This window comes from Vipera ursinii, assembly GCF_947247035.1.
Source record: "Vipera ursinii genome assembly, chromosome: 1".
Classification (NCBI taxonomy): domain Eukaryota; kingdom Metazoa; phylum Chordata; class Lepidosauria; order Squamata; family Viperidae; genus Vipera; species Vipera ursinii.
This window is the reverse complement of record NC_139512.1, coordinates 195393449-195405683: the sequence shown is the minus strand read 5'-3', so window position 1 is coordinate 195405683 and position 12235 is coordinate 195393449. Positions and strand designations below refer to the sequence as shown.

The following is a 12235-nucleotide window of genomic DNA, read 5'->3' as shown; positions in this document are numbered from 1 at the left end:
ATTGCAACGCACAGATCTGGGGAAGGCTACAGTAAAATGTCTGCTGCACTGAAGGTTCCTAAGAGCACAGTGCCTCCATAGTGCTCAAATGGAAGAAGTTTGGCACAACCAGGACTCTTCCAAGAGCTGGTCACCCAGCTAAACTGAGCAATCGGAGGAGAAGAGTCTTAGGGTCTTAGTAAGAGAGGTGACCAAGAATCCGATGGTCATTCTGACTGAGCTCCAGAGATCCTGTGTGGGGATGGGACAGAGTTCCAGAAGAACAACCATCTCTACAGCCCTCCACCAATCTGGACTTTATGGCAGAGTAGGTAGATGGAAACACACGAAAGCCTGCTTGGAGTTTGCAAAAAAGCACCTGAAAGACTCTCAGACTATAAGGAATAAAATTCTCTGGTCTGATGAAAGCAAGATTGAACTGTTTGGCCTCAATTCTAAATATTATGTCTGGAGGAAGCCAGGCACTACTCATCACCTGCCCAATGTCATCTCAACAGTGAAATGTGGCAGCATTATGCTGTGGGGATGTTTTTCAGCACCAGGAACTGGGAGACTGGTCAGGGATTAGGGAAAGCTGAATGGAGCAAAGTACAGGAATATCCTCAATGAAAACCTGTTCCAGGACCTCAAACTGGGCCGAAAGTTCACTGTCTAACATGACAACATTCCCAAGCACACAGCTAAGACAACACAGGAGTGGCTTAAGGACACCTCTGTGAATGTTCTAGAGTGGCCCGGCCAGAGCCTTGACTTGAACTCTATTGAACATCTCTGGAGGGTCCTGAAAATGGCTGTCCACCAATGGTCACCCTCCAGCTTGGCTCAGTTTGTGAAGATTTGCAAAGAAGAATGGCAGAAAATCCCCCAATCCACGTGTGCAAAGCTTGTGCGTCATACCCCTGCTTCAACAAAGTACTGAGTGAAGGGTGTGAATACTTAACGCCAAAGTGATATTTCAGTTTTTTCTTTTTAATAAATGTCCAAACATTTCTAAGTTTCTGTTTTCGCATTGTCATTATGGGATACTGAGTGTAGATCAATGAGGGGAAAAATGAATTTCAACAACTGTAGAATCAGGCTGCAGCATAACAAAATTGACAAAAGTGAAAGGGGTCTGAATACTTTCTGAATGCACTGTATGTATTCACACCAGGATCTTGTAAGTTCTGCTGCCCAAACCTAAAACCCTATTACAGGGACAATTTCCACTGAATTTACTCTTTAGTGTTTTAGCATAGTAAGTTTTAATTTTTTATAGCATATTTTGTTTTGTTTTTCCCCCTTTACCTAGGAAAGGCTTATATCATTAGTGTTTGGACTTCTAAAGCAAAGAAAGCTGAATTTTTTTGAAATATATGGAGATGAAATTATTATCACAGCAAAGAATATAATAAAGCAGGTGATTTATGTTTCAAAGATTTTTACCTACTTTATATATTGAAAGTATGTACTCTGCAGGCAATTTTATATTTCAAAGTAACTTAATAGCTTTCTCTTTTCTAATAATTGAGTTACCAAAATGTGGCAAAACCCATGTATTGTTGATTTACGGTACAGCTTTGAATAGACTACACATTTCTATTTAGAGAAGTAAGCTAATTAGATTTTAAAATATGAGTTGTTGGGAAGTTTTAAAATTCCTCACTAAATGTTGTACAAAACAAGGAACACTGTACTTCATAATCTGTTGCTTTAAATTTATTTAAAAGTATATCTTGGTTCTCACAAGTGATGTCTGGTAATAGCATTTAGCAGCAGCTACAGTTGAGAGAAAGGGTAGGGAATTGCAACTTTTTAAAATTAATGAGTTTCAAAGTATCACCCAGCCCTTGCTGAAGGAACTACACCATGCCCTATATTTTGCCATCCTTTTTTTACAAAGTGGTACAATATATTTGAGGGGAATTGATGCTAGTGACTTGCCCTTGAGTAGGCAAGTGAGAGCACCCAATGTTTAGCTCATGCTTGACCCAGATTAAATTGACTGCTACCTCTGATTTTTACAGGATGGGGCCTATTCAAATGAACATAACCAAAAAGTAATTCTAACCAAAAGCATAGGTATGTGCTCCTATTCAGACTTGACAGTAATGGAGGGCAAATGTCTTAATTTTTCCAGCGATCTTTTTAGGATGACTAAATCCCCTATTAAGAAAAAAGTCAGCACAAGGTGTTTCATATAATCACTCTGGTTTTCACAGTACAAGTGCAAGTAAAAGCACTTAGAGTTGCTGGAACCTGACTCCTTGTGAATGGGTTTTTTTAGTAGAGATTAAGACATCATCTTGTTGCATTATCTAGAACTCCTCCTGGCTTGTAAACTCCAAGAAAGTGTGTGCAGTTTTCTTTAGACTGTACCTGCTATGTGCTGGGCTTTTTTGAGGCGGGGTAGTGGATCTGGATCTGGAAGATTTTTGACTCTCACAGGCTTTGATAGCAACAATAATTATAATTACTGGATCACTTTATGGAGTTGGAGATTAGATGATATCCCATCCGAGTGCCAATCAAATCTGACCCAACGTAAACAATTGCAGTCAGCTCCTACCCCATAAGCTGGGCTCAATTTAAACTTATCTTTTTTTAAAAAAAAGTAAATATGACATAATTTCTACATATGCTGGCTGGGATTTATGTGGTGCCCTACTGAGGAGAATTTTTGCAATTAAGATGTGTTACCACTTAATGTATAACATGCATTGAGAAAGCAGAAGCAGATTGGAGTTAATATTATCAGCAAGCTGGATTTGTGACTTCAGCCTCACAATAATTACTAGGAGGAAAATAATACTAAATAAGTAATTCTTACTTATTTTTATAATTAAAGCAGAATCCAATTTACCGTATTTCTTATTTTTTCTGTGTTTGATTTTATCTGAGCCTAGCATTAGGCAAATAAATATTTATATTTGGTTAAGGTTGGGAAGCATTGAATCTGTGGGGAAAGCTAAGACTTTGTTTTGTGTCATGCAGTGTATTGTTAACGTAGTATCACAAACAGAAGAAATTGACACAGACATTGTTGTAAAGTAAGTATAACACTAAATAGCTTTAAAATCTTTTGTGTATCTGAATGATGTACACTTTTATGCATATATGTTTGCTTTTGTGTTTTTGCATCATTCTGTCAAGTGCATTATTTAACGTTGGGAATATTCTGACACTAGATAAATATGATAATGCTGGAAATGATCTTAATAATTCCAGTTTAAATCAAATTAAGATACAAATTTATTTATAACCCTAGTATATTCTATGGCCTGTGTTCAGAAATAATGCTAAATTATAGATTAGAATTATAAAAGGGGCAACTGGCTATTTTCAGACAGAATAATAAACCAATAAAAATGATAAGAGCCTTGGTGGAGCAGTGGGCTAATGCCTCCTTAAGTAACACCAGCTGCCTGCAATTAGTGCAGGTTCGCATCCCACCAGGCTCAAGGTTGACTCAGCCTTCCATCCTTCCGAGGTAGGTAAAATGAGGACCCAGATTGTTGGGGGCAATAAGCTGACTTTGTAATAATGCCGCTTGGGGTGTGTGAAAGCCCTAATAAGCAGGCATATACATAGAATGAAGGCTACTGCTAAGTTTGTAAAGGCGCCCTGAGTCTTCGGAGAAGGGCGGGATATAAATGGAATTAAAATAAATAAAAAATAAAAAATAATTCTGAGTTTTAGAACATTTGGCAAAAATCAGAAGTAAAGTGGGTTTGGACTCGATCGGCAAATATATTGATTATAGGAAAGTGCTGTGCTTCAATTCATAAGTTAGAAAAGTACATTCGAGTATAGGAATATATATGCCAGATTTGTTAACATCTCCTTAAGGAAGCTGCATCTTTTAGCTTCTCAATTCCAGAAAAAATAGATATTTCAGCTTAGAAAGTGCTTATGTGCTACATGATGCTTTAGAGCAAGAGTCCCCAACCTCTGGGCACAACCCATTTCCAAAACCAGGCCATGGGAGAAATGGGCAAGTGTGCACATGTGAAGCTACACTTGCGTGAGCAGTAGGCAAACACACAAACAAAGCTCCACTCACACAAACAGTGGGCGCTTGCTCTCATGCACAAAGCTCCATTTGTGCAAGTGCAACTGCCGTTCACTCACATGATTGGAGCTTCATGCGTGATCGTAAGTGCCTGTCATTAGCACAACTGGACCTTTGCACATGAGGGCAAGCATTGTCTGCTCACGCGTGAAGCTCTATTTATGTGAGTGGAGGGTGTGCACCCCTGCCACTCGCACAAATAGAGCTGCATGCGCGTTCGTGGGCCTGCCACTCACATACCCCACCACCACACTAGTCTGGGCCATTAAGCTGTAAAGGTTGGCGAGTGCTGCTTTAGAGCAGACGGATATGCTGTGAAGTGTGCTTTAACTCCAGTTAGATCACACAACTATTGTGTGAACCAAGAAAAAGATGCAGCTTTATTAATCATCAAAACAACATTGTAATGACTTTGTTTCCGTTGTAAACCAGATAGCTAAATTAAAATTTAAATGACAGCATTTTGTTATTGTTTATAGACTTGCAGATCAAATGAGAATGTTAAATTTTCCGCAGTGGTTTGAACTTCTGAAAAGTATTTTTTCTAATTTCATTGTCTTTCTCAAGAGAATTAAGGTAAGGTACTGTTTTTTCAATAAAGATTTTACAATATATCTTGCATAATACATAATACAAAATTTTCTAGTTCTGGTGATATAATGTAGTTTATAAGAGAATACTGGGCTTTTGTCTACCGGTATTGATCAAACAAGGTTGTACAGCTGCAATTTAAGGAAGTATTTGGGGAAATTTATTGTCAGCATTAATTCTTTAAAATAATAAAATTCTAAATTCTTGGGGGGGGGGAAATGTTCAAATATAGATGGCCATGGTTATTTGGAGGGGTTCCATTCCAGACTTGACAGCTGTGAATAATGAAACTTTGAAAATATATAGTTTACACATACACAAAACCTATTTTGTACATGATTAAAACATACACAATATGCTGCAGAAGCCCTTTCTCAAAAAGAACCATGTACCAAAATCCACAGCTTCTGCCAGCCTAGCAGTTTGAAAGCACGTAAATGCAAGTACATAAATAGGTACCACTTTGGCAGGAAGGCATTTATTTCAGCATATAGTCATGCTGGCCACATGACCACAGAAGCATCTTTGGATAACACTGGCTCTTCACAGCTGTAAATTGGAGATGAGCACCGCCCCCTAGAATCAGACACAACTGGCAGGGGAAACCTTTATTTATTTATTTTTAATGAGATAGAAACATGGTTAGAAAAGAAAAGATAGATGTACTTTCCAGCATTTACACCAACATTCTGTCTGATGTTGAATATAACAGTTTGAAAACAGCAATCAAAAGCATGAGAAAAAAAAGTGTCATCGGAGTTGCGAGGAAGCATTTCTCTTTTTGCTCAGATTCACACAAACAGAAAATCTTCCCTGACTTCTCATTCAGGATTAGAAGATTTGAGACACTGGAATCCAGTTGGAATTTATAAGACCATTGGGGATGGGGCAGGAAACTACTGTTATTTGCACAAACACTGACACTTGTTTTTTTTTTTTTTTTTTTTTATTGAAAAGTTTTACAATACAATTTTCCATTAAAAACCCCCATCCCCCCCGACCCGACCCTCCCCAGCTCCCCCCTCCCTGACACTTGTTTTTAAGGCAGTTCATATAAGGTAAAGGTAAAGGTTCCCCCGCGCATGCGTGCTAGTCGTTTTCAACTCTAGGGGCCGATGCTCATCTCCGTTTCAAAGCCGAAGAGCCAGCGCTTGTCCGAGGACGTCTCCATGGTTATGTAGCTGGCATGACTAGACGCCAAAGGCGCACGGAACGCTGTTACCTTCCCACCGTAGTGGTCCCTATTTTTCTACTTGCATTTTTACGTGCTTTTGAACTGCTAGGTTGGCAGAAGCTGGGACGAGTAACAGGTGCTCACTCTGTTACGCGGCACTCGGGATTCAACCCGCCAAACTGCCGATCTTCTGATCGACAAGCTCAGCATCCTAACCCACTGAGCCACCGCAGTTCATATACATAACCACAAATGTTGCATAAAATAATTTTTGAGACAGAATATATGTTAAATGTGAATTATGAATACTTTAATGATTTTATCGTTTGGGTAGAGTTATCAAGCTAGCATATTTTGCTAAAGGGTATATTTTTCAAGAAATAACAGCATTTTTAACAAGCACTATATTTTCTTTAGGGAACCCTAAATGTCATCAGAAGCGTGGTTCTCTTGGTTCTTGACAAGAACCAAAGGAACAAAGAAGTGGGCGATATTTCTGTGCAGACCAATTCTGCAAAGGAGAGCTCCATAGACACAGAAGTGGCCTATCTGACTCACGAAGGCATGTTCATCAGTGACGCCTTCCGTGAAGGAGACCTTCCATCCACAGTAGCTGATTCTGTCTCCCAGAGAAATCTTTACCAAGACAGTCAGCCCAGCAGTAGTGATTCTGTGTCTGAAGCTGAATGTACCACTGATTCCTCATCTAGCAAGGAACAGACTTCGTCCAGCGTAACCCTGGGTGGAGTTGAGATCATGTATGTAGTCAAGGTCTTTCACTTAGAGCCTGATCCAAACAGCAGACACGATTGGTTCCGGCTGTACAAATGTGAACATTCATAAAAGTTCTAAAATATAGAACTTAGAAAATATAATTTCCAAAACTCAAATGTCAGATTTGACCCTTTTGTCTGAAACAACCAGCTTGCCCATCCTGTCTGTGTTTGTGCATTCAAATAATCTGTGTGATTTTTGCTGCCAGCTGTGCTTCCGTTGCCTTGTCTGTGGATGAAAGAAGAACAAACATTGCTTCCACATGTTTCAACGGCAACAGAAGAGTCTTATTGATATTTTTTATCCGTGTATGTGTTTTGACCCAAGTTGAGAAGTTTTGCTCTTACGTATTTATTCCATGCCCATCCTCCAGTTCCTTCTATGAGATTTCTAGTTTTCTATTCCATCTTCATTAGTGCCTATAATATGCTACTAAAATGATCTTTACTTGAGAATAATTACAGTATAAGTATTTACTCAAAAACAGAGAGATTATCCCTGTCATGTTATGTAATAACTTCTTGCACTGAATTATTTTTTGTTGTTTTCAGAGAACTGATTTGGTAAACAGTTTTAGAGGCAATTCTACTCTATACTGTTTTTCCCTAGCGTAACAAGTTCTTATACAATTTGGTTATAGTAAAATAAATGCAAATCCCTGTTAAAAATTCCAATGAGCATTTAAATTCCTCTCTGGTTCAAAGACCTTGACCTCAAAGTGTAGTGTAGTCAGCATATATATAGCAATAGGTGATTCCATTTTTTTCCCAAACAAAACAGTAGTCACTGGATTACATCAGCTACATATTTTTGTAAACAAATTCTTCTTATTACTTTCAGGATTGGTGAGGATATAAAATTGTCAGAACTGGAACTGGGCAGATTAGCAAATAACATCCAGGAGCTACTTTACAGTGCCTCTGATATTTGCCATGATCGCTCGGTCAAGTTTCTTATGGCTAGAGCAAAAGTAAGTTTTGATGCAGATACCTGTATGTGACCAGGAAGACATTTTCAATAGTTGTTTTTCCCTTCTTGCAGTTTTAACCAGATCACTTTGGGATAATTCCCCAATAGAAGTATGTAGAGATGGACTAATTGTTAGAATTGGTCAGAGGTTCCAGATTGAAATCGATATTTAGAGCAGAAGCTTCATGGCTTGTTTGGAGCTCATCTGTCTTCACAATATAATCAAATCTGGTTACTGGTAAATAATTATTATAAAGATAAATTATGGACTGGATAAATAAGGAATAAAACGAATAAAGCCCTGATATCATTTCCCCTACTAGATGGTCTCAAAGACTGTAATGCAGGTAGTCCTCGACTTACGACTATGGTTGAGCCCAAAATTTCTATTGCTAAGTGAGAAATTTGTTAAGTGAGTTTTGCCCCATTTTGCGGCTTTTCTTGCCATATCTGTTAAGTGAATTACTGCAGTTGTTGTGACATAGTTGTGAAGTGAATCTGGCCTCCCCATTGACTTTGCTTGCCAGATGGTCGCAAAAGGGGATCACATGACCCTGGGACACTGCGACCTTCATAAATATGAGTCAGTTGCCAAGCATGTTGCATTAACCTCTGTAGTGATGAAATGCTTCGAAAGACTGGTTCTCCAACATCTTAGGACATGCCTCCCACCGGACTTCGACAAACATCAATTTTCCTACAGGGGGAACAGGTTGACAGACGATGCCATAGCTACTGCTCTACACTCTGTAGCAAGCCATACAGCTCAGCTTTCAACACCATTTTGTCGAGCATTCTTATTGAAAAGCTGACTGACTTGAATTTTTCCCTCTCTATCTGCGATTGGATTAAAGACTTTCTTAGGGACCAGCTACAAACAGTGAGGGTCGGGTCTGTTTTATCCACCCCTACCTGTACTCATTGTACACATAAGATTGTATATCGTCCGACCCATCTACTACGATAATTAAGTTCGCAGATGATACCACTGTGGTGGGTCTTATTACAGGTGGGGATGAGACAGCATACAGGGGGGAGGTACAAAAACTATCCATATGATGTTCAGAGAACAACTTGCACCTGAACATTGGCAAGACAAAAGAGATGGTGCTAGACTTCCGGAGGAAAAGAGAGGAACCTGCCCCACTTTACATCGGGGGTGCTGTGTGGAGAGAGTTTCCTCCTTTAAATTCCTGAGAGTCTACCTCTGTGAAGATCTTACCTGGAAAGTTAATACAACCCAGGTGGCCAGAAAGGCCCAACAGAGACTCCACTTGCTCAGGGTCTTGCGGAAGAACAGGGTAGAACAACGGCTAATGACCTTCTTTTACCGGTCTACTATAGAGAGCATCCTCTCGCACTGTATTATGGTTTCGTATGCTGGCCTGACAGCCACGGATAGGAAAGTATTATGGAGGGTGGTGAGCACAGCACAAAACATCATGGGCTGTCCCCGGACACCACTGGATGACATCGCCAGGGCTCGCTGCCTTGGAAGAGTGAGGAAAATTCTCAGGGACAACTCGTACCCTGGTCGGTACCTCTTTACTCTCCTACCATCTGGTAGGAGATACAAGAGTGTAGCCAGCCATAACAACAGGCTGAAGAAGAGCTTCTATCCATGGGCTGTCAGGCTCTTGAACAGGAAATAATTTTATAATTTTATGTATGATTGACTTGAGAGGCCGGTGTGTTGTGCAATTAGCTCACATGGTATAACAAGGTGGATTTGTTGTCACTGTGAGTTGTGCTGGTGGGGGGCACAAAGGGAGGCTCAGCCAATCTCAGTGTACACATGGTTGTACTTTGACAATAAAGGTTCATTCATTCATTCATTTATCTGAATTTTGATCACATGACCATGAGGATGCTGCAATGGTCATAAGTGTGAAAAACGGTTTATAAGTCACATTTTCCAGTGTCATTGTAACTTCAAACAGTCACTAAATGAACTGTTATAAGTCAAGGACTACCTGTATAGGGTTGGAAACATTAAAATAAGTAGAGTGCTATTGCATCAGCTTTTCTTCTCCCTTTAGGATGGATTCCTGGAGAAACTGAATTCTACAGAGTTTGTTGCTCTTTCACGATTAATGGAAACCTTCATCTTGGATACAGAACAGATATGTGGTAGAAAAAGTATGTCGTTGCGGGGTGCACTTCAAAGCCAAGCTAATAGATTTGTATATAGATTCCACGAGGAAAGAAAGACTAAGCTGAGGTATTTGTATGTTTGTTACGTAGACCTTATTGCATTCTAAACAGTCAAAAAATAGAGTTGAAATCCACTGCATTCCACCTGAATTATTTATCTCTGAGCCCAAGAAGCATATTGAATCCATATTAAATCAATAAAATGGTAGTTAATTTTAAGTCACTTTTTAGTGTTAAGTAGGGCACCACCATGGATTCCAGAAGGGATATGATAGACCAAAAATGATCAGAATTGCTTTTCTCCCTTCCACATCTTCATAATTCATTATTCCTTTCCTCTTAATTCTTTTATACACTCTGACTTTCCAGGTTCTGTTCAGATTAGAAAAAATAAATGCCATTCAATGATCAACTCAGTTTCCAGTATGGTCCCTTTTGATTTTTGATCCTTATAGCTATGTACCCCTTTACTTTCACTCTAACCTCTTTGCCTATATTACCCTTCTACCCTAGTCTCCTTAATCATCTCCCTCCATTTTCTTCACACTTATTTTACATGACCAAAGACTTATAAAGAAAGTGGACAAAATATTCCAGGTTATCAATGTATTGTATATCTAGAGATTTTGAGATAAGTCAACATCTGTGCATCAGATGCCTTGAGAAAATTGATAAATGGGAGAGCAAAGCCTGCAGTGGCTGAGCTGCAGTGGTAGAAAAGGCTTGACTTGGGCCAACAAAGGAATCAATGGCTTCCATTCCTCAACAGCTCATCTGGGTCACTGTTTCATATGAGGTTCTCATGAGTATTTATCCAGACTTTGGCTTCAAAGTCAATAGAGGGGCAATGAATCAAAAGAAAAATATAAAAACAGTGAACTCATTTTCAAAATGGTATATTCATTTTTTACACACCATGGGGTCCGAAATAATACTTAATGTTATAAACACCAAAAGGGATTTTTTTAAAAAATTAAGATAAAAATCTACAGAAATTGATGCTGTAGCTTGCCACTTAGAAAATTCCTAATGTTGAATTTCGAATGAACATGAATGCAAGAGACAAGAAATAGTTTTTTTCCCTTTAAACCCCATTTTCTTTTTGTATGTAAATAGTCTTCTGCTAGATAATGAACGTTGGAAGCAAGCTGATGTCCCTGCAGAGTTTCAGGATCTTGTTGATTCGATATCATATGGCAAAATTGCTTTACCAGAGAAAAAAGCAGGAGGTGAGTCTTCTCTCAGTAGACTCTAGATTATTCTAATGTTGCATGTGAATGTACTTTGGCAAACCTTTGACAGGCAAAACCATTATGAATGATAACCAAACTCTTCAGTTTCTGAAGAGAAAGACCAATTTGATAAGGATAATGCTTATCTCTGGAACTCAATAAAGCAAACAGCTGTTTTAATGAGTCACAGATAGGTGTTAAATTTGCACATCTACTGGTTCTCAAACTCCTCTTCTGAACTGAATCTAAAGTAGTGCACACTTGCTGAGATTTGAAATTGAAGGCAAATCTGAAGTGTCTTCATGTGTAACCTGCAAGCTGTAATCCTTGGATGTGGCTTCCTCCTAATCCAGAGTGAGAAAGGTTAAAAATAAATGTAATTTAAATGTATTTCCTTAGACGAGTGAAATAAGCCATGTTGTATTTAATGCAGTAGATTCCGCCCAAAAAGGTGCATTTTCTTAGAATAGCCAAGTTACCCACATAGGCTCCAGCTGGTACAGAATGCAGCCGCGAGAGTTGTCTTGGGAGTTTCCCGATACTCCCATGTTACACCTTTGCTCCGCGAGCTGCATTGGCTACCAGTTGTCTTCCGGGTGAGATTCAAGGTTTTGGTAATGGTTTTCAAAGCCCTACATGGCATGGGTCCGGAGTACCTCGGGGATCACCTGCTGCCGGCGTCAACTTCGCTCCGCCCTGTGCGTTCCCACAGAGAGGGCCTCCTCAGGGTGCCACCGGTCAGAGAATGTCGGCTGGTGGCCCCCAGGGGGAGGGCCTTCTCTGTGGGCGCCCCGGCTTTATGGAATCAGCTGCCGGTGGAGCTCCGGATGGCACCTGACCTTCGCTCCTTCCGACGCAGTCTGAAGACCTACCTATTTGAACAAGCCGGCCTGGCCTGATGGGGGATGTGCTGGGGTTTTTATTGGGGATTTTTTATTACCATCTATTGTTTTAGCTCGGGCTCCTATTTAATTCTTTTTTTAATTTTTGTATTCTGTATTTTTATATGTGCCCTGTTCACCGCCCTGAGTCCTTCGGGAGAAGGGCGGTGTACAAATATAATAAATACTAAATACTAAATAATAACTCCAGAGCATCAGTAAACAGATCGTTCATTTGAGTTATTTGTAAAGTATAGCTACCCTTCGCTGTTGCTAATATAAAGTATGGGGCTAACCATATATGTCCATTATCAAGATTTGTGAAGGGAATGACGCTGGGAGAGTGCCATGAGACTCTACCTTTCTGTGAGAGTATCCCTCAAGCCACACTTAATTTTTTCCCCAAAAT

At 39.6% G+C, this 12235-nt stretch overlaps 1 protein-coding gene across 2 annotated transcripts in view; it reads left to right on the top strand.

Moving 5' to 3' along the window:
* Positions 1–12235, top strand: part of VPS54 (VPS54 subunit of GARP complex) — a 56012-nt gene that overhangs the window by 27265 nt on the left and 16512 nt on the right. For both annotated transcript variants that reach the window (XM_083369570.1, XM_083369571.1), the window contains 7 exons: positions 1292–1399; positions 2974–3029; positions 4531–4627; positions 6234–6574; positions 7431–7560; positions 9599–9780; positions 10830–10942. In XM_083369570.1, the coding sequence (XP_083225696.1) occupies positions 1292–1399; positions 2974–3029; positions 4531–4627; positions 6234–6574; positions 7431–7560; positions 9599–9780; positions 10830–10942 (1027 nt within the window). The remainder of the gene's footprint in view (positions 1–1291; positions 1400–2973; positions 3030–4530; positions 4628–6233; positions 6575–7430; positions 7561–9598; positions 9781–10829; positions 10943–12235) is intronic.